The following is a 19,106-nucleotide window of genomic DNA, read 5'->3' as shown; positions in this document are numbered from 1 at the left end:
CATTATTCCACAAGATGACAGCAGAGTCAATGCATTAAATGTCACACCTGATGTTAGTATGCTTTGGTATGCTGAATCTGATTTTGGTGACTGCACATTTCAGTCAATAGTATGACAAGTAGAGTAGAAGACGAATGATCTTATATTCTCGTTTAAGAAATTGCATATGACCGGCGACAACTGTAGCTAAACTCTCTCTGTGTCTAACCTTTCGGTTAGATGTTGTTGCCACAAGTAGGCTACTGTAAGAAACATGCAGTGACATGCACTGGATAGTCCTCCTACACAAAAAAGGGCAGGTTAGGCTACTTGTGGGAAACTGATGTCAAGGTATGCACTCATTGTGCCTTACAGGTTTTTGTTGACGCCTTTTATGAGAAAACTCCTCCTCTTTTAACTCACGGATAAGTCCAAACTCCCGAGCGGTTTAGCATGGCCGCTGTGCTCAGCTGTTCCGAAGTCCAACTTATACTTAGATAGGCTATTGAGTGTAAATACAGTAAGCTGCTTGATAAATACTAAAATACTATCATTTGTAGGAGCTCTGATAGCTCCTCTAGAGCTTTTCTTATGAGTCGAATCTGGATTTACCTGTTTTCCGCGCTATGTGCGCTTGTCTTGTCAGGTGAGTTTAGCTTACTTCCTGGATCCACCTCTGATTTCGGAATAAATATAAGGTGTTTAATTAGTATAATTTTATTTAATATTTAATTTAGCAAGTCATTATTTGTGGTGTTGGATTCTCTGTCTGCTTCTTTTGTCAATTTGAAACTACAGTGGTCAACAGTGGTCACCTTATTAGGCAGGCTAAACCAGTAAACCAAGCAGATAGTTTAAATTACTAACGACTTATTTTTTGGTGTTTCTGCGGTAGCCTACTTATCATACGCTTATTAGATTTACACTGTGCTGTCGTTGATAAAATAAGATTATGCGAGATTAGATTGATCCTCAGGGAGTTAATGCAGGCATTACAGTAGCTTGAAGTGGACAGCAGGTGCAATAAGAAAGATTAGGCTAACGATAGGTAGAAACAACTGGAAGAAATGCAGTATATATTTTTTACACTAAAAATTAAATCTAAAATGTAATAGTAGCCTACTATAGAATAGTACACAACATGTACTATTCTACTTATTGAAATGTATGTAGCCTAGGCTTTATGCATTATATGGGTACAACTGCAGTGAGTAGAGAGTGACCTAGTGAAACGGATTTGATGGTTGGAATGGCTGCAGTCTCAGCTTAAGCAGAGTTAAACACCCTGATCACAGCAGGACCCGTGAAAGCTTTACCTAATGCTTAATAAATCGTTCAGGGTGATTGGCGCAGAATATCTCCCATGGGACTGAATGATACTCTAGAGGTGGATTCATTATTGCCAACATGTAATAGGCTACTGTATAAAAAATTATTTAGATGGTGCATATTGTTAGCTGGAAGGACTGAAGATCATTTGTTTAAAAAGTTAAAACCCTCATTAGATTGAATCAATATTGAACTTAGTAATTTTGATAAATCTATGTCTGTCTGTCTGTCATGACGTTTGAGATAACATTATAGCTCTTTCTTTCTATGTTTGGTTGAAGGTGACAGAAAACACATTTGGTGGCAAGTTTAGGGTTAGAGAATGTAAGTGTTTTTTGAATGAGATGTATGTTAGTGTATTAGTGTCAGTTATATACTTCGTAACATATTAATCCATGGTTACCAGGTGTATATCAGGTGAAGGGAATAGAGATGTTTACATCTTCAGAGTTGGAGGCAGTCAATGGGACAAATGTACGGCTCAAATGTACATTTAAATCTACCTCTTCGCTCTCCGAAGAAAGAATCATTGTATCCTGGAGCTTCCAGCCACTTGGAAAGGCAACAGCAGAAATGGTGAGACTGAGTTTTGTTGAATCATATGTGACGCATCAGGCTTTTATGGCTCATAAAGTATGATATAGAAGAGCTCACACCTGAGGTTGAAAAGAATACCTCAATTTTACTTGAGCAAAAAAATTGGGTGCATTTGCTAATATTTTTTTGGCCAAAAGCTAAGATGAAAGTCTGATAGATATAATGTAAATCAATGAGATGTTTATATAACAGACTGCATATTGCATATAAATATCAGTCGCTCTATATCTCCCAAATTAATATGTCTTAGTGACAAATCTTTTGTGAGGGACAGTTTTTATGCGCAATATGTTTTTCAGCAATGTTTTGACCATGTTGATAATTTAGAATACAGTAGGCTTTTATAGGGTTAATATATCTGAAAATCCTTTGTCATTTCTAGGTGAAATGAGGCTGTGTACAGGACATGCGCTCTTAAATCCTTGCTCTCTTCAAAAATGTTGCATCCCCTTTTCCTTCTGCCCCTTGTTTCTCTCTTCACTTTGGTTCGATCCTCATTTCAGTGGGCCATACTCCTTCCTTCTTATTTAACTTTCAACATTTCTGTCTCTTTAGTTTTTTCACTACCAGGAAACTGCATATCCCCCAATAAAAGGCTTGTTTAAGGATCATGCTGTATGGTCTGGTGATGTAATGAAGGGTGACGGATCCATCACGCTGCAGGATGTGCAGTTCAACTTTAATGGGACCTACAGCTGCCAAGTCCGAAATGCGCCCGACGTCCACGGCTTTGCAAGCGAGATCAGCTTTAGAGTCGTTCAAAAAGGTGAGAGTAGATGCTTTAACACATGAAAAATGAGCTTGAAAAATCATTAATTTACTCACCCTTCCAAACACAGCAGACAGAAGAGGTGAAGGTTGTATAAGCAGGATGTTGTGTTCCTTCTTTGATCCCACCAGCTGAAGGACATCTAATCAACTGGGCTAGAATAACAAACCGACTTCTCTCAGAATGTTATGAGACAGACAACAGGAGTATTAGAGTAACAATAGTGAGCGGTGTTCAGTTTGCTGGCCTTCCTCTGATAAAGTACCCACACCTGTTATTTGAACATTTTCATCATCCTAATTTTAGTTTCAGTTTCAAAGTACATTATTGGCATGATCATTTTACTTAAAATTTTGCCAAAGCATCGGTATTTACAAAAAAAGCAGTGACAGGAATAATCATTTAAAAAAAGATGTCACTACTGGTAATAATAATAACAACTAAATAAAATGTACAATATAATAAATTAAAGTAGAATAAAATAAACAGTAATGAGCATAAAGAATACTCTCTCTTTTCTTCTTATAGTTTCATTCTCTGAAATTGGAATTCTGGCTATAGCTGTGGGTGGATCCATTGGCATCATTCTCTTCATCCTCATCATCTATATCATTGTGCGGGTATTCCGGAGACAGGACAATGACATGGGTGTTGAGATGGAGGACAACATAACAAAGCATCCAATGTTGTGAGAGAGAACGAGTGATAAAAGAAATAATAACATATTATGCCACAGTATTCTCTAATTGTATGAAATAACACTTTTTAGTTAGTAGAAGCTTACTTTTTACTTATGATAATTTTACAGAGACAAGCTTTTAGTAATCATTACTTCATTTAAAATATATATATATTTGTTGACTTTTTTAAATATATGAAACCAGAAGGGAAAAAGGTAGTTTTTTATACATAAAGTGAGATCATCTAATCTTTTGTATTCTTAAAAGGATATAATATGCCAGGTCAAATATGTACATCATTTGAAAGGGATTTATGGGTATGATTGAGCATTTTTGTCACTCTTCATTCTGTGTGCTGTCTGTTGGACTGTTTTATGGGAGTTTGTGTGGCTACACATGTATTTAATGTTCATATATACATGCATGCTTTTGTGCACGTGTATGTCTGCATACATGTGTGGGTGTGTTTCTGTGTATGAACACATTATATGTGGAGCACAAACCTGTGCGGCAAAAAACCCTGTTCATTTAAAAGAGCAATACAATTTTTAAACCAGTAAAATATTTTGGAAATATGTATGGAATGGATGGATCAAAGAGAAACTGCATGCAAAAATTATTGAACAAATGTACTTGGACATTGGTTGTTTTTTACTGCCCATCTCCTTTCATTAACCTGTTCATCAATGCTGCTGATTTATAACATCCCTTTCAAATGAGTAAATCCATCTTTTAATCCTAGTTTAAAATTAAATGCTTTATTCACTGATCACAAATAGTCTTTCTATTCTCTTGTTGGTTTTGATACATTTTACATATTTTTTTAAATTGACATTTTAAAAGTAAAAAAAAAAAAACGTTTTGGAAAACCTTTTGTGGATGTTATGTTCTCTTTGAAATGTTGACATGGTAAAGCTAGTTTTAAAAGCTGTAAAAGCAACATGTTTTATTTTTATTTTTGTACACCTACTGGCAATCAGTCTGGTTGTTTGCCAGTTTATGCTAGACTTTTTCTAACTAACTTTTTCTCTCCTATTTTTGTTGCACTTTCAATACATTTCTAGAGTTTATAATGAGTATTATACTATTTATTCAAAGTAGACTGATTTAGTCATTGTAAAAAAGAAACAAAAGTAAGAACACAAACCAGGATTGAACCCTTTTAAAATTTGACATTGCTTTAGTGTGGAAACTTTTGTGATATCATTAAAAATTTTAATACTTGGTTAGACATATGGCTTTTATTTTCTAACAATTTTAAAGTCCAACTTATTTAGTAATATATATATTTTGTATAAAATAAAAATGTTTAGTTACATTTACAGTAAACTTAAACTTGTAAAACTTTCATTGTTTTAAGCTGCTTTCACTTCTGCAACAAAACCTTAGGTCTATATATTATTCCAAAGCTTTCATGAATTACAAACATTTAAGTTTAGATATGGTCAAAAAGGGGGGTGAGACTTAATAAGTTAAGCATTATAGTTTTTTGGGTTCCAAAAGAAAATATACCATATGTAACCTAACATTCTAGCTTTTTTCAGTTAGTCTTGGAAATTATGATGGGTGGAAAAGCACCCTCTGGTGGATGTAAAAGTCTATAATAAAATATTGATGACATGAGTTGGTTTCATTCAATACAGTGAACAGACAGAGATCCTTCTCCCTCAAATGGAGAAACTTTGCACAGGCTCCTTTACTTTAAATGTGGCTGTAATCAACATGTGTGTGTTTGTTATTGTGACAAAGCTTATTTATCATACTGAAAGCATTTAGATTAAAAGCATGTGTTCGAAAGAGAGAGACATGACACAGTATATTACTTGTGTTAAATTACATTGATCTGAGGTCAGTCATGAGCCTGTTTATTATAAACGCATGCTATGTTCTTCTGATGCTGTGTGTGTGTGTGTCGTACTGAGATGGATGACGGGCTTCTGGGCCCTAGACTTAAAAGGAGTAATTGAATTTATAGATTTTCAATTGTTTTAACCAAATAGAGAACCTGACTTCCTGTGCGTGCGTGCGTGCGTGCGTGCGTGCGTGTGTGTGTGTGTGTGTGTGTGTGTGTGTGTGTGTGTGTGTGTGTGTGTGTGTGTGTGTGTGCGTGCGCGTGCGTGCGTGTGTGTGTGTGTGTGTGTGTGTGTACGTGTGTTTGCTCACTCACTGCGGTATACCAGAGTGCTGAAAGAGGCTCGTCCCCTGCCAGACTCTTTGCTGCACCAGCAGAGGACACCTCTCTCTCTCTCTCTCTCTCTCTCTCTCTCTCTCTCTCTCTCTCTCTCTCTCTCTCTCTCTCTCTCTCTCTCTCTCTCTCTCTCTCTCTCTCGCTCTCTCGCTCTTGCTCTCTCGCTCTCTCGCTTGCTCTCTCTCTCCATGCAGCATTGGTGCAGAATGCAGCATTGGTGGGAACTGGTCCAAAAAGGCAGAAAAAACCCTTGCCACGTTCAGTGCAGCACAGCCTGAAAATGGATCTCCAAACTGCATCCTTCATTCCACACACACACACACACACACACACACACACACACACACACACACACACACACACACACACACACACACACACACACACACACACACACACACACACACACACACACACACACTCACACTCTGCACTCTGCACTGTCCCAGTGTCTTTAACTCTGAAGTTATCAGCATGGATAATTTTCTGACCCCTCACTTGTCAATAATGTTTAAAGGGGTCATGACATGAGAAACCAAATTTGCCTTGATCTTTTGGTATATAAGAGGTCTTTGTACCATTAAAACGTCCTGCAAGTTTCATAGCTTAAAGGAGAACTCCAGCGCAAAATGAACCTTTGGTCTAATTACACATTGTTACCTAGTCAACCGTTATCTGAGATTTGTTTTCATGATTATCGAATGTAAATAGTTTTATCTCTAAAAACAGTTTAGCCTATAACGCTAGTATAACGCTAGTATATGGGGCATAGAGTAATGACAAATAAAAATCGCTTGTTAATACCACTAACAAGGCTCAAAATAGCCCCACACTAACACGGCAGCATAATGAGGGTCCCTACCTTCAAACCGAAGCATTGAGAACTTTGACAGTGTCCAGACAGTTTAATAAGAAGATATTTTATACATACAGTCAACTTCACATATACAAGCAGAAGCCATCTTAGAAAAACAGACTCGATCAGTCGATCAACGAAACGCCGATCCAAATGCGCTGAACTGTGTAGAATCTCATATGGTCCAGCGCATTTAGATCGGCGTTTCGTAGATCGACTGATCGAGTCTGTTTTTCTAAGATGGCTTCTGCTTGTATATGTGAAGTTGACACTATGTATAAAATATCTTCTTATTAAACTGTCTGGACACTGTCAACGTTCTCAATGCTTCGGTTTGAAGGTAGGGACCCTCATTATGCTACCGTGTTAGTGTGGGGATATTTTGAGCCTTGTTAGTGGTATTAACAAGCGATTTTTATTTGTCATTACTCTACGCCCCATATACTAGCGTTATACTAGCGTTATAGGCTAAACTGTTTTTAGAGATAAAACTATTTACATTTGATAATCATGAAAACAAATCTCAGATAACGGTTGACTAGGTAACAATGTGTAATTAGACCAAAGGTTCATTTTGCGCTGGAGTTCTGCTTTAAGACTCCCCCCCCATTATAAACGAATCATTTATTTAATCAAGCTCTAAATACAGCTCGTTCTGGATCCATGGTAAGAAGTGACGTCACGGTACGAAGTGACGTACCAGCGTTTGCATATGACCGCCTCCAGCGCAAGACAACTACGCTTTAAGCGCAAGACAACTACGCTCATTTCGTATCATTGTCGCGCCCGCGCGCTGCGCGCCTCACAAGTGTTCAGTCGACGGACAGCGAGTGGGTCTGTGTACAGGGAAATTACGATGCCACGCAGATGTGCTGTTCCTGGCTGTGGACAAACAACATCTTTGAATACGCTGCGAAAGATCCAGTCGTCAGGGGAAAATGGATGCACTTTATTTTTTGCGGACGTCTCAGTCACGGCAGTGTTAGTTTAAGCGTTTGTTCTATACATTTGAAGGATGACCAAAATCCCAAAATGATGCTGCCTTTGCCAGAAAACTGTTGCTCAAAGATAAGTCCGTGCCGACTATTCTGGGCTCAACAAACTTTAAACTACTTTTTAAATACGAATCCGCAAATGTTCTGGCTGGGGGCGTTACTAATTGATGCATAGGCACTGACGTTAGCCAATCATAACAGTGGGCGTTAACACTGAACTCTTAAAGGGGAAACACCCCCAAAACAGACTGTTTGAATCAGAGGATGAGAAACAGGGTGGGAAAAGGTCATAAATCACTACATTTTAAAAGTTTTTTGTAAAAAAAAACTATAGTAATACTATAATTGTACCTAAGGGAACATAATAATAATAAAAAAAAAACCATGTCATGACCCCTTTAAGGTTAGTTCACATGGTCTTTGGTATGACACACAATCCTTTATCAAAAACGATTTTATACAGAATTTTTCCAATTCTTTTAAAATACTTCATGTTAATTTATGTGCTCATGCTGATTTATGAGCTGTTTAATATAGAATAACAGAATACAATACAGATGCAAAAGTGTGCGTCTTTAACTTCTGCGATTCTACTATAGAATATGGCCAGCAGCCGTATCACCCTGTAGCCCAAGACTGGTTGCCCACTGAAGCTAAGTGGTTGAGCCTGGTTAGTACCTTTATGAGAGACCTCCTGAGAAATCTAGGTTGCTGCTGGAAGAGGTTTCCGTGAGGCCAGTAGGGGGCGCTCACCCTGTGGTCTGTGTGGGTCATAACGCCACAGTGTAGTGACGGGCACACTATACTGTCAAAGAGCACCGTCCCTCTGATGAGCCGTTAAACCAAGGTCCGGACTCTCTGTGGTCCCTGGATGTCTTTCGAAAGAGTAGGGGTGTAACCCCGGCATTCATGGCCAAATTTGCCCATTGGCCTCTGTCCATCATGGCCTCCACATTCCCATATGTGACCCTGGATCACAAAGCCAGTCATAAGTCGCACGGGTATATTTGTGGCAATAGCCAGCAATACATTGTATGGGTCAATAAATATATTTAAAAAAAATTTTTTTTGAGTGGATGCATTTGCAAACATAAATGGACAACTTTAAAGGTGATTTTCTCAATGTTTCGATTTTTTGCACCCTCAGATTCCAGATTGTCCAGAATAGTTGTATCTCGGCCAAATATTGTCCTAACAAACCATACAGCAATGATGTACATACATCAAAGCTTATTTATTCAGCTTTCAGATGATATATAAATCTCAATTTAAAAAAATTGACCCATGTGACTGGTTTTGTGATCCAGGGTCACATATTGGCTTCACTGTCTCCTCTCCACCAGTAAGCTGGTGTGTGGTGGGAGTTCTGGGGCACTATGGCTGCCGTCGCATCATCCAGGTGGATGCTGCACGTTGGTGGTGGTTGAGGATATTTCCCTGTTCTATGTAAAATGCTTTGATTACCCAGAAAAGCACTATATAAATGTAACAAATTATTATTATAACACTTAATTTTTTTTGGTCCTTGTTACACATGTAACTTATCATGTAAGTTATGCATAATTGCACGCAACTATCCCTAAACCACCGAACCCTAACGCTAGTATGTGCATGTTGTTAATTAATATTATTCAATGCTTAATTGTGTGATTATACTATAACAATCTGTTAATTCAAAAAGGTAATGAATATATTATGCATCAAATATGATTGCAGGATTTAATTATATGATGAGATTGTTTCTTTTAACTTCATTCTGAAAATACTCAGAGAATTCAAAAAAAAAATTTATCAACACAATCTTTTAAAGAATGTTTTTAACCAAACCAAAGTTTCAGCTCCCCTATACATTTGAGAACCATCTATACTGATGAGAAAAAAGATGAACCGATCATTGTCCCCACTGACGTCCCTCCAATATCACCACCACAACATCAGTTTGATATCAGCCCTCCCAAGCTGAGCGAAGTGAAGCAGGCAGTGAAAAAAGCAAGATCGGCATCTGCACCAGGCCCTAACGGCGTACCGTATATTGTGTTTACAAGAACGCACCAGATGTTTAGAAAATCCTGTGGAAAAATATGAAAGTGGCGTGGGACAAGCAAATCATCCTGAAAGCCTGGCGAATAACGGGAGGGGCGTTCATCCCAAAAGAAAAGAACTCAACCACCATTGAACAGTTCCGCCAGATAAACCTGCTGAACATTGAAGGCAAGATCTTTTTCAGCGTGTTGGCACAACGACTGACACAGTATTTAAATCAAAACCACTTCATTGACACATCAATTCAAAAGGCTGGCATCGCAGGCTTTTCGGGATGCCTTGAACATAACAGCATCATATGGCATCAAATCCAGACTGCAAAGAAAGAAGAGAAATATCTCCACATCTTGTTCCTTGATCTGGCTAATGCCTATGGGTCAGTCCCTCATTCAGTTCTGTGGACTGCCTTTGATTTCTTCCTGGTGCCGACTACAATCACAAATCAAGTGAAACACTACTTCCAGGATCTACAGTTTTGCCTTACAACATCAGGCTTCACCACAAGTTGGCAACCGCTTGAGGTAGGTATCATGGCGGGGTGCACCATCTCCCCATTGGCCTTCACGATGGCAATGGAGATCATTATTAGAGCCTCGAAATGGGCCGTGGGGAGAGAGCGACTACATAGTAATCAGAGGTTACCACCAATTCGAGCCTATATGGACGATCTAACAACACTCACAACAACTGTCCCCTGCACCAAGAGATTGCTGGAGAAACTTCATCAAAATATAACATGGGCGAGGATGAGGTTAAAGCCCAATAAGTGCAGAAGCATCTCCATCGTGAAAGGCCAAGCCACAGACCAAAGATTTAATGTCGGCGGAACACCTGTCCCAACTGCCTCAGAAATGCCAGTAAAGAGCTTGGGGAGATGGTGTGATGCGAAGCTCAAAGACACCGAGCAGTTTGAACTAAAAAATGATACCAGCATGTACATGGAGCGCATCAACAAGACCTTGTTGCCTGGAAAACTCAAGTTATGGTGTTTTCAGTTTGGAATACTCCCAAGACTTTTGTGGCCGTTAACTGTGTATGAGATCCCCATCACCAAGGTTGAAAAGTTGGAACGGCTGATAAGCACACAGCTGAAGCAGTGGCTTGGAATTCCACGTTGTTTAAGTTCCGTTGGACTTTATGGACATGGCAAGTTGGAATTACCAATCACAGGGCTCGTGGAAGAGTGAAATGCAATGCACAAAAGCAAGGCTCGTCATGACCCTAACTGAATCCGAGGATGCAGTCATTCGAACTGCGGCCCCCCGGGTAGTAGCGGGAAGGAAGTGGATTCCATCAGAACCTGTACAGAGTGCAAAGTCTGCGCTTCATTCCAGAGATGTGGTTGGACAAGTACAGCATGGGAGGGCAGGATTCGGACTCATCCCAAAAACTCGTCTGTGGCATAAAGCAACATCAGTGCAGAAGAGACAGCTAGTGGTAGAAGAACTCAGGAAACAGGAGGAGGGAGAGCGACATGCCAAAGCCGTCTCAATGGCCAAGCAAGGGAGATGGACCAACTGGGAGGGTCTAGAGAAGAAAAAGCTTAGCTAGCGTGACATCTGGCAGATGGAGGGAGCCTGGCTGTGTTTTGTCATCAGAGCCACATACGACCTGCTACCTTCCCCCCAAAATCTGAAAGAGTGGTATGGAGAAGATCCCACCTGTTCCCTGTGTCAAGTACCTGCATCCCTAAGGCACATTCTATCAGGGTGTACTACAAGTCTCACCCAAGGGCGATATACTTGGAGGCATAGTACTCAGAGAGATGGCATCAATACTGGAACAGAAGCGAACCACCACAAACAATCTCCCACAAACATCGGCAGGACAGGTCAACTTCACAAATTTCGTACCAGCTGACCAACATCAAGAGCATAGTACAACACCTAAGAATGCAAGCATCCTGCAGTCAGCCCGGAATTGGAAATTAGAAGTGGACCTTGATAAGAAGCTTGTGTTTCCCCCAGAAATAGTGGCTACAACACTCCGGCCAGACATGGTCCTGTGGTCTCCAACAACAAAGCTTGCATATGTTGTGGAGTTAACAGTACCATGGGAAGATGGGGTTGAAGAGGCTTATGAGAGGAAAAAGAACAAATATTCCAAACTGGCAGCTGAAGCATCCCAGAACGGCTGGAAGACTAGCATCTTCCCAGTAGAGGTTGGATGCAGGGGATTTGTTGCCACATCTACCACCAGTTTGCTGAGGAAAATGGGAGTGAAGGGTCACTCTCTCCAACAGGCCATCAAGTCCTTGTCAAGTGTTGCCGAAAAAAGCAGTAATTGGCTCTGGATCAAACGTAAGGACCCCAGCTGGGCAGCAAGGTAGAGACAGAGGGTATTCGGTCAGACTTACGCCCGACTCAGGGAGAAGGACGCCCCTGCCATCCAGAGCCCATCAGGGATAAGGAGGGTATGGCATAGAGGGGGGTGTACCTGGGATGATGGGTACACCGTTGAGCCTTCTGGAGACGTTGTGGGCCTCAATCAACGAAACGTAGATGAAGCAGGGTGCCTTTTTCACATTTTATGTCATTGTCCTGCTGGAAGATTAACCTTCTGCCCTGTCTGAGGTTCTGAATACTCCGGACTAGGTTTTCTGAGGTTCATCAGACCAGAGAATCTTGTTTGTCACAGTCTTAGAGAGTCCTTTAGGTGCTTTTTTTGTGTATGTGCAAATTCCAAGTTTTCATGTGTCTTCACAGAGGAGAGACTTGAGTTCCTATCATCTCCATATATGATCATGGAGCTCAACTAGAGTGACCATCAGCTTCTTGGTCACCAGTCTAACCAAGGCCCTTCTCCATCATTTGCTCATTTTGACCAGGTGGCAAGCTCTAGGTAGAGTCCTGGTTGTTACAAACTTGATTTTTTATTTTTGTTTTATTATAGGCTTATTATTATTATTTGTAGTCTTCCCCAGTTCTGTGTCTTAACACAATTGACCCTTTTCCAAAACTTAATGTACTCATGAAGGGTCATAAACTGAAAATTCTAATTTAGACAGTTTACTTTTGACAGTTAAGATTTCGCTATACTATAAAAATACCCTGTACGTTTCAAAACTCAAAACTTCATTGGAATTCCAAAAACTGCTTTTATTGAAACCAAGGCCAGAAAACGACAAGATCTCAAAAGTGGAGACTTGTGACGTCACATGGCAGCGAAAGACCGCCTTTGCATAAGATTCATCAGAGACCAGGTTCATGTTCATCTTTGGCGCCGCCCACTAGAGCGTTAGTGAATAGTGACATGAGAACAAGTGAAGATCAACAAAGGATCAATTCCATTACATTCCAAAGTGATCCTAATGCTAGGAAATTGTTGTTGTTGTTGTTGTTGTTTTTTCAACAATGTGAATGTCTCAGCAGTGCATTGTATTTGGTACATTTCACTGTGGATTATGATATCCCAGCAAACACAGAACGTTGGCACAACGTACCCAACATTCTAACAACATGGCCAAAAGGTTTAGTTGCTATATCTATGCTGTGTGGTGAAGGTTGTTACAGCGTTGTCACAATGTTGACATTGAACCACGTTCAGGGCCATTGCTTAAGGTTGTGCCTAAGGTGTCTGGACAACCACTGGACTACATCTGTACTCATCACTGCCAAGAAGCACGAATCAGCCTTTTAAATTTCAGCCGACACGTTGGGCAGTCTCATTCTTCATCGAGCAAGATACATGAGTATTGTGTTTAATTTACCTCAGCTAAATAAGATACATAATTATTCAAACACAACCTACAACTTCCTTGTCTAATGTGCCATTTATTTGTTCCGTCGAATGGGACAGAATAACGTTAGCTGATGGAGTTTGCGATCTTGTGTAAATTACAGTTAGTGTATGCTAGGGCTAGCTAGCTATACGTTATACCTATAACATCTTCTGGTCAGGTATGACAAATATTTTAACTTTATGCCAAAAGTTATAAGCCATATGAAGCCAAAGTTACTTGCCTAGCGTTACTTTATTAGTAGGCTAATTGACATTTCGGCACTCCCTGAACAGACAACGACTTAAGTGCGTATTTGTTGCACGTTAATGTTTTTTCCTTTTTTGGAAACTTACAGAGAAGAAAAAAAATGTTTTAACCACTTGCACATCGGTGATTTCGCTGCTATTTAGTCTCATTCGTTTCTTTGCTATTTTCTCATGTCTGCTCATGCTAGTTAACGTTAGTCACTCCCTATAGTCCTGTCATGTGAAGCTCTGATTTTTCTTTGTTTTCTGCCAAGTGCCTGCAGTGCCACCCTCTCTGGTCGCGGATTGTCTACTGGTTTCGGACTCTTGCCTGCCTACTTGTTTCTGGGCTTGCATCTCTCCTCTGGATTTGTTGATGCTTCCTGGACTGACTCTGGTTACCGACCTTTATCGCCCGGCTTCTGACTACGCTCCCCTACAGAACCCGGTTTTGTTCATTAAATATTCTGATCTGCCTTTGCTTTTTATGTTTTATTTATTACACCTGAAATAAATTTCTATATTCATATATTTAGTTTTTTTCACAAATGTATGATTTCTGTCAAGTGCAATTTGATTACCATATGCAGTTTTAATAAAGCTGAATTAGCTAACCTTCAATGTAATTTTTACTCCTCAAAGTGTACACTTGCAGGTGTTGATTATAATTAATTTAGTGTTAGGCCTATAAATAATAATAATAAGGATAAACAATATTTTAAAAGTATATAGCTGCTGTATTAGAAACACTCCCGCAGCAACATTAACTCATTCTTTTTTTGTAATTTGATGCAATAATATAATACTAAGTATAGTGTTATAAATTAACATAATTGTTTTTTTTAATTAAAATTTTGACCTCATGGCTTGGTTTTTGCTCTATGTGTGAGATGTGTTTCCAAGTCATTAAATTTGCCACAGACACCACTCGAAGTGTAGTAAAATTCTACAAGCGAAATTGTAATGCTCTATGAATACTTTTGCAAGACTCTGTATATACAAAGTTCTGTCATGAAACTCAAGATTGAGCAGGTTTAAGGTCCTTAACTCAATCTGCATGCAATAACGCCATTCTCTTTATGGCACAGCTGATTGGTTCCTACTGTATACATCAATAATTGTATACTGCATCAGTAATTGTCAACTTTGCTGCAGCAGTGTAGCACGCTTTCAGAAACCCTCACCTTCCCCAGCTCCACCTGTATAGATCTGCTACGGCCTACGGGTAATTCATGTATGCTATATTGCATAGCAGCAGCATGCATATCTTGCTCATAAATCAGCATGTCGTGTGTGTATTGGCAGTAGCAAGTCCCGTACTTGCTCAAAGCAGCAGCTTAGTAGATCTGTTCCGCCAAGACCAAACATATCAACATTGTCATATCCAATATCATACCAAACAATCAGAGAGTTGATCATGACAGAACTACTTTTATGTTACATTTCGTTAGGGTGGGTAAATTATGACAGATTTTCTTTTTTTCCCATTTAAACTATCCTTTCAAGAAAGATTGATGACATCTAAATGTTTTTACAGCATTTGTTCCAGCCAATGCCAGATTTTTCTTGGCACAACAGAGACATCCTTGCAGAACTTGAGGATGTTCACAATGTAGTGCTGCAACATCATTCTACCACTTCTCATGTCCATATAGGCAAGATGCCACCAGGTTGCTGACTGCATGGAGGGACTCAAGGGTATGTTTTGAGAAAAGATGATGACTACTGTAAAAAATTGCTGTAAAAAAACAGCCAAATTTTGACAGTAACATGCTGTTTTCCACTAAAACCGCAATAAACTGTAGAAAAATGCATTCTGGGTGATATTTGTCCTTTTCGAGAAAGTAGCCTACAGGAATATACTGTGAATTAACAGCGCTCACTCAGAGGATGTGTTCAAAATCACACCCTATACCCTCATTCACTATTCCCTACATTAGTTCACTAATACAGTCCACTTGGCTGAGTGAATAATTACATAGTTAATTCGGTTAATTTTCGAAGTTAATGTAGGCACTGATGAACACCTGCTGTTAACAAGCAGAATCACTGAAGGAAAGAGGAACATGAAGAACAGAAAAAAGATTAAATCAACTGAAGATAAAATACATTAAACATCTGAAGATCTCAACAGAGGAGGAACAACTCCACAAACAGCATTACCAGCTTCACTTATTACTAACCAGTTTGACTTTATTTCTGTCTGACGTCTATAGCAGTTCTTATTAAAAGGTGACAGGTTTAGATGCCATTTTATTTTCATTCCATGTTACCATGATGGTGATCAGTGTTTGCTTTAGTTGGGCTCTTGACCCTTGCCTTTTGAACATTAGTTTATCTTTGGATGCTGTAGCTGTGTCTTTATAATACATTTGCTATGGCAAAAATTCTGAAAGAAAACATGATCAGATGACAGTGACTGTTTGTTAATGGTAACAATCATCAACTAGTGGCCCGATTCACTGATCTCTTTTATTGTTATTTTTATTACAGTATTTTAATATTTGCATGATTAATCATGATATCACTGTGAATTTACGAATCGAGATCAATCGGAATTTTGACAACCAGAAAATATGAGGTACTTTAAGAAATGTATGCTCAGAACATTTTGATCTATTATCTCAGCCAGACACACACAGACAGACATAAAGAATCGGCGTATGAATCTCAACAATGGTGATAATCAAATGTTTCATACTGCAATGCAAAATTATGCAGCTGAATTGTTTGGTTATTTTCTTATTGTCTTATTTGCTTTTATTTTTGCTGTTGGTTTTGTGTTGACTTTTAGCGTGTTTTATGATGTTTTACGATTTGATGTTATCTTTTTTGTTGATTGTCACCATTGTTTAGATTCATTGGCTGATTCTTGATGTCTGTGTGTGTTTAACTGAAATTGTAGTTAAACAACGTTTTAGTGAGTTATGTTTAAAAATCCTATATAACTTATTGAGCAGCACTGCTTGATCTTTTGCTGTAGTTTCACAGTGTAGTAATATAAAATTAAGCGGCATTAAAAACACAATTTTGATAAATGATTAGACACCGAATGAGATCTGTGAGCCAAACATTATGTGATGACATAATATTCAACACCTGATTTAGTTTTTGTTGGCTTTGCTTCTGCCACAACAAATCTGTCTTATAAACACACAGTTAAAGCAGCCAAAGAAAACCTAATTTTAAGTCAAGGGTCAAGAGCCAACTAAAGCAAAAACTGATCTACATATTGGTAATGTCAAATTAAACAAAATAACATCCAAACCTCTGTTAATTCTCAATAGGAATTTCTGTAGACGTATGAGAAAATAAATGAAGTCAATCTGGTTAGTAATAAGTGAAGCTGGTAATGCTATATTTTGGAGTAGTTTAATCCTTCTCTGCTGAGATCTTCAGAGATTTAATGTCTTCTGTGGCTGAAGTCAGCCATAGTTCTTGTGTTTCACTTTTTTATCTTCTTCTTGTTCCTCTGTCCTTCAGTGATTCTGTTTGTTAACATCAGGTGTTCATCACTAATGCTCAATCATCAGTTAATTAATCACTGAATTATATAGTTAACTTCAACACTGCTTCAGTGTTACTCCAACACTCGGTAGTGTGGACACACAAGTGTTCATTGAAAACTGAAGATTTTGCAGTGAGGTTTAAAGGGTTAACGGTAATCAATTGTAAATTAATTTACGGCATAAAACTGTAGAAAAACAGCATTTTACTGGCAACCAAGCTGCCAGTAGATTACCGTTAAATCAAGGAAAAACAGTAATATTCTGTAAAACTTTACAGTCAGATTTACTATACAAAATAAGTTAATTTCACTGAAATATTAGCAAAAGTTCATAGAAGAAAGTTATGCGAAGTCAATAACCGATAAGGAGAGTAAATATTAAACTGAAGTGTTTTATGTGTTCTTGCACAAGATGATATAGGAGAGATCTGTTAGTTTAATTCGTTAGTTTTGTGGGTCACCATTGTGCTGGAGAGTAGAGACTGCGCTTCAGTCAAAGATGAGCAGAGAAACACTGAAGTTATGCTGCCGGTTGCTTTATTTAAAAGCAGTAACTGTGTTGCTGATGCAGTGACAATCTCCTTGCTAAGTACTTAAGCACATACATGTGTGCTACTGTTCACTAAATGCGAACTGCAAAGATTTTAGTTAAAGTCATGTTTCTAATTAATTCACTATTACACAGATGTTTGCAGTTTTATATTAAAATATATTATTTTTCATTGAACTCAAATGAAGTTCACAGTACTATTAGTATAAATACTCGTTTTTAAACTTGAACTGGTTGAAGCAATCAGTTTCCCAAATTATAGGCTATGAGTTACCTTCCATGGTATTTTTACGGTAACATACTGTAAAAAAGGAGAGCTGTAAATTAACGGTAAATGGCTTTAAATTAACAGTACTTTGCTGGGAACCACAGCTGCCAGTAGATTACTGTTATTTTACAGCGCAATTAAAACAGTGCATCTGAGTTTGCATGCTTCCCTACAATATATTAGGCCAAAAACAGTAAGTGAAAAGCATGTCTGAATTCACAGTATTCATAAAACAGTTGGTGAAAAGTACCTGGATTGACCCACTACTTCCGGCGAGATTCTGAAGTGCGGATCTAATGGACATTTTACCATCTAATGGGGCCACGGGAGAGAAGTTGTGAATGGCAGTGAAGCAACGCAACTGATGCTGTAAGTCACATGACAATGACAACATGGTGAATGTAGTATGTCCAGATTACATAAAATGAACTGTTTTTTTTAGCAGTCACAAATGACTCTACCTACTGTGTGTGATTTCAGATGTAGCTGATAAGTTTCAAGCAGAGCAGTGTCTGGAGTGAGCACTGAGCTAGATAATATAGGTAAAGAGAAAAGGAGTCACAAGACAAAACTCTCAAGCAGTTTCTACTGCATCATACTTTTTCCCTCCGGACGTGACAGATTCTCCCCATTTCCCCTCACTTTTCTTTTCCTGTAACGGAATTAATTTCTGGCCACTTCTCCCAGTCTTTGACCCAGATCCGCTCGACATAGTTAGTTACGGACATTTCTCTATTGTGTTGTTTGTTCGTTTCATATGTTGATGGAATGTGACAGCTGACAGCATGATGTTTCTCAATATAACTGCTTAAATAAATAATTTTGTTTAGAATAACCATGAATGACTTCCACATTAGAGGGCAGATTCACCAGTAAATACAGCATCTTTCTCTTCACACCCACATTTTATATATATATCTGCATATACAGTACACAGATTACATTACTAGCACACACATGCCCAAGTACAGAAAGTCTCCGGGTTTCTGATGACAATTGCCCTGATCCAGGAAAACCTGACACTGCTGGTGCAGCCTATTATCAATACCAGAGGGGGTGGGGTTGAGAAATGCAGAGTCATAGGAAACTCAATTCTGCTAATCTATCATAGATGTGAAGAGAGAGTGAGACATTAACACATATTCAAAGTCAAAGTCACTTTGCAGGCAAACGCACACTCACACATGCATGTGCATGCATTTTTCTTCCACATTTTGCGTGTACGCATGTCACTCTAGTTAATAGGGGTCAAACACACTCTCACTGCTCTGTTAAGTGATGTGTATTCCAGTAGTTGGGGGTGCCGGAAGACCCCTCATGTTTCTTTCTGGAGCCATCCTCCCTGTTGCCTTTCTAAAAACTGCAATGCAGAAGAGAC

At 38.9% G+C, this 19,106-nt stretch overlaps 1 protein-coding gene across 3 annotated transcripts; it reads left to right on the top strand.

Annotated features, from left to right (window-relative positions):
* The first annotated feature begins 65 nt into the window (after positions 1-65).
* Positions 66-4,974, top strand: mpzl2b (myelin protein zero-like 2b). Of its 3 annotated transcripts, XM_079606606.1 has the most exons (5): positions 66-625; positions 1,590-1,632; positions 1,715-1,884; positions 2,461-2,671; positions 3,203-4,974. In XM_079606606.1, the coding sequence occupies exons 3-5, from the start codon at positions 1,741-1,743 to the stop codon at positions 3,364-3,366; spliced, it is 519 nt and encodes a 172-aa protein (XP_079462732.1). In that variant the 5' UTR covers positions 66-625; positions 1,590-1,632; positions 1,715-1,740; the 3' UTR covers positions 3,367-4,974. The 3 variants fall into 3 exon arrangements, with proteins under 3 accessions (XP_079462732.1, XP_079462731.1, XP_079462733.1); XM_079606605.1 differs by lacking the exon at positions 1,590-1,632; XM_079606607.1 differs by lacking the exon at positions 1,590-1,632 and having other exon boundaries at positions 124-330.
* The last annotated feature ends 14,132 nt before the right edge of the window (positions 4,975-19,106 follow it).

Source organism: Phoxinus phoxinus (assembly GCF_949152265.1).
Source record: "Phoxinus phoxinus genome assembly, chromosome: 3".
In the NCBI taxonomy this organism is placed as follows: Eukaryota; Metazoa; Chordata; class Actinopteri; order Cypriniformes; family Leuciscidae; genus Phoxinus; species Phoxinus phoxinus.
This window is presented reverse-complemented; position numbering and strand designations above follow the sequence as displayed.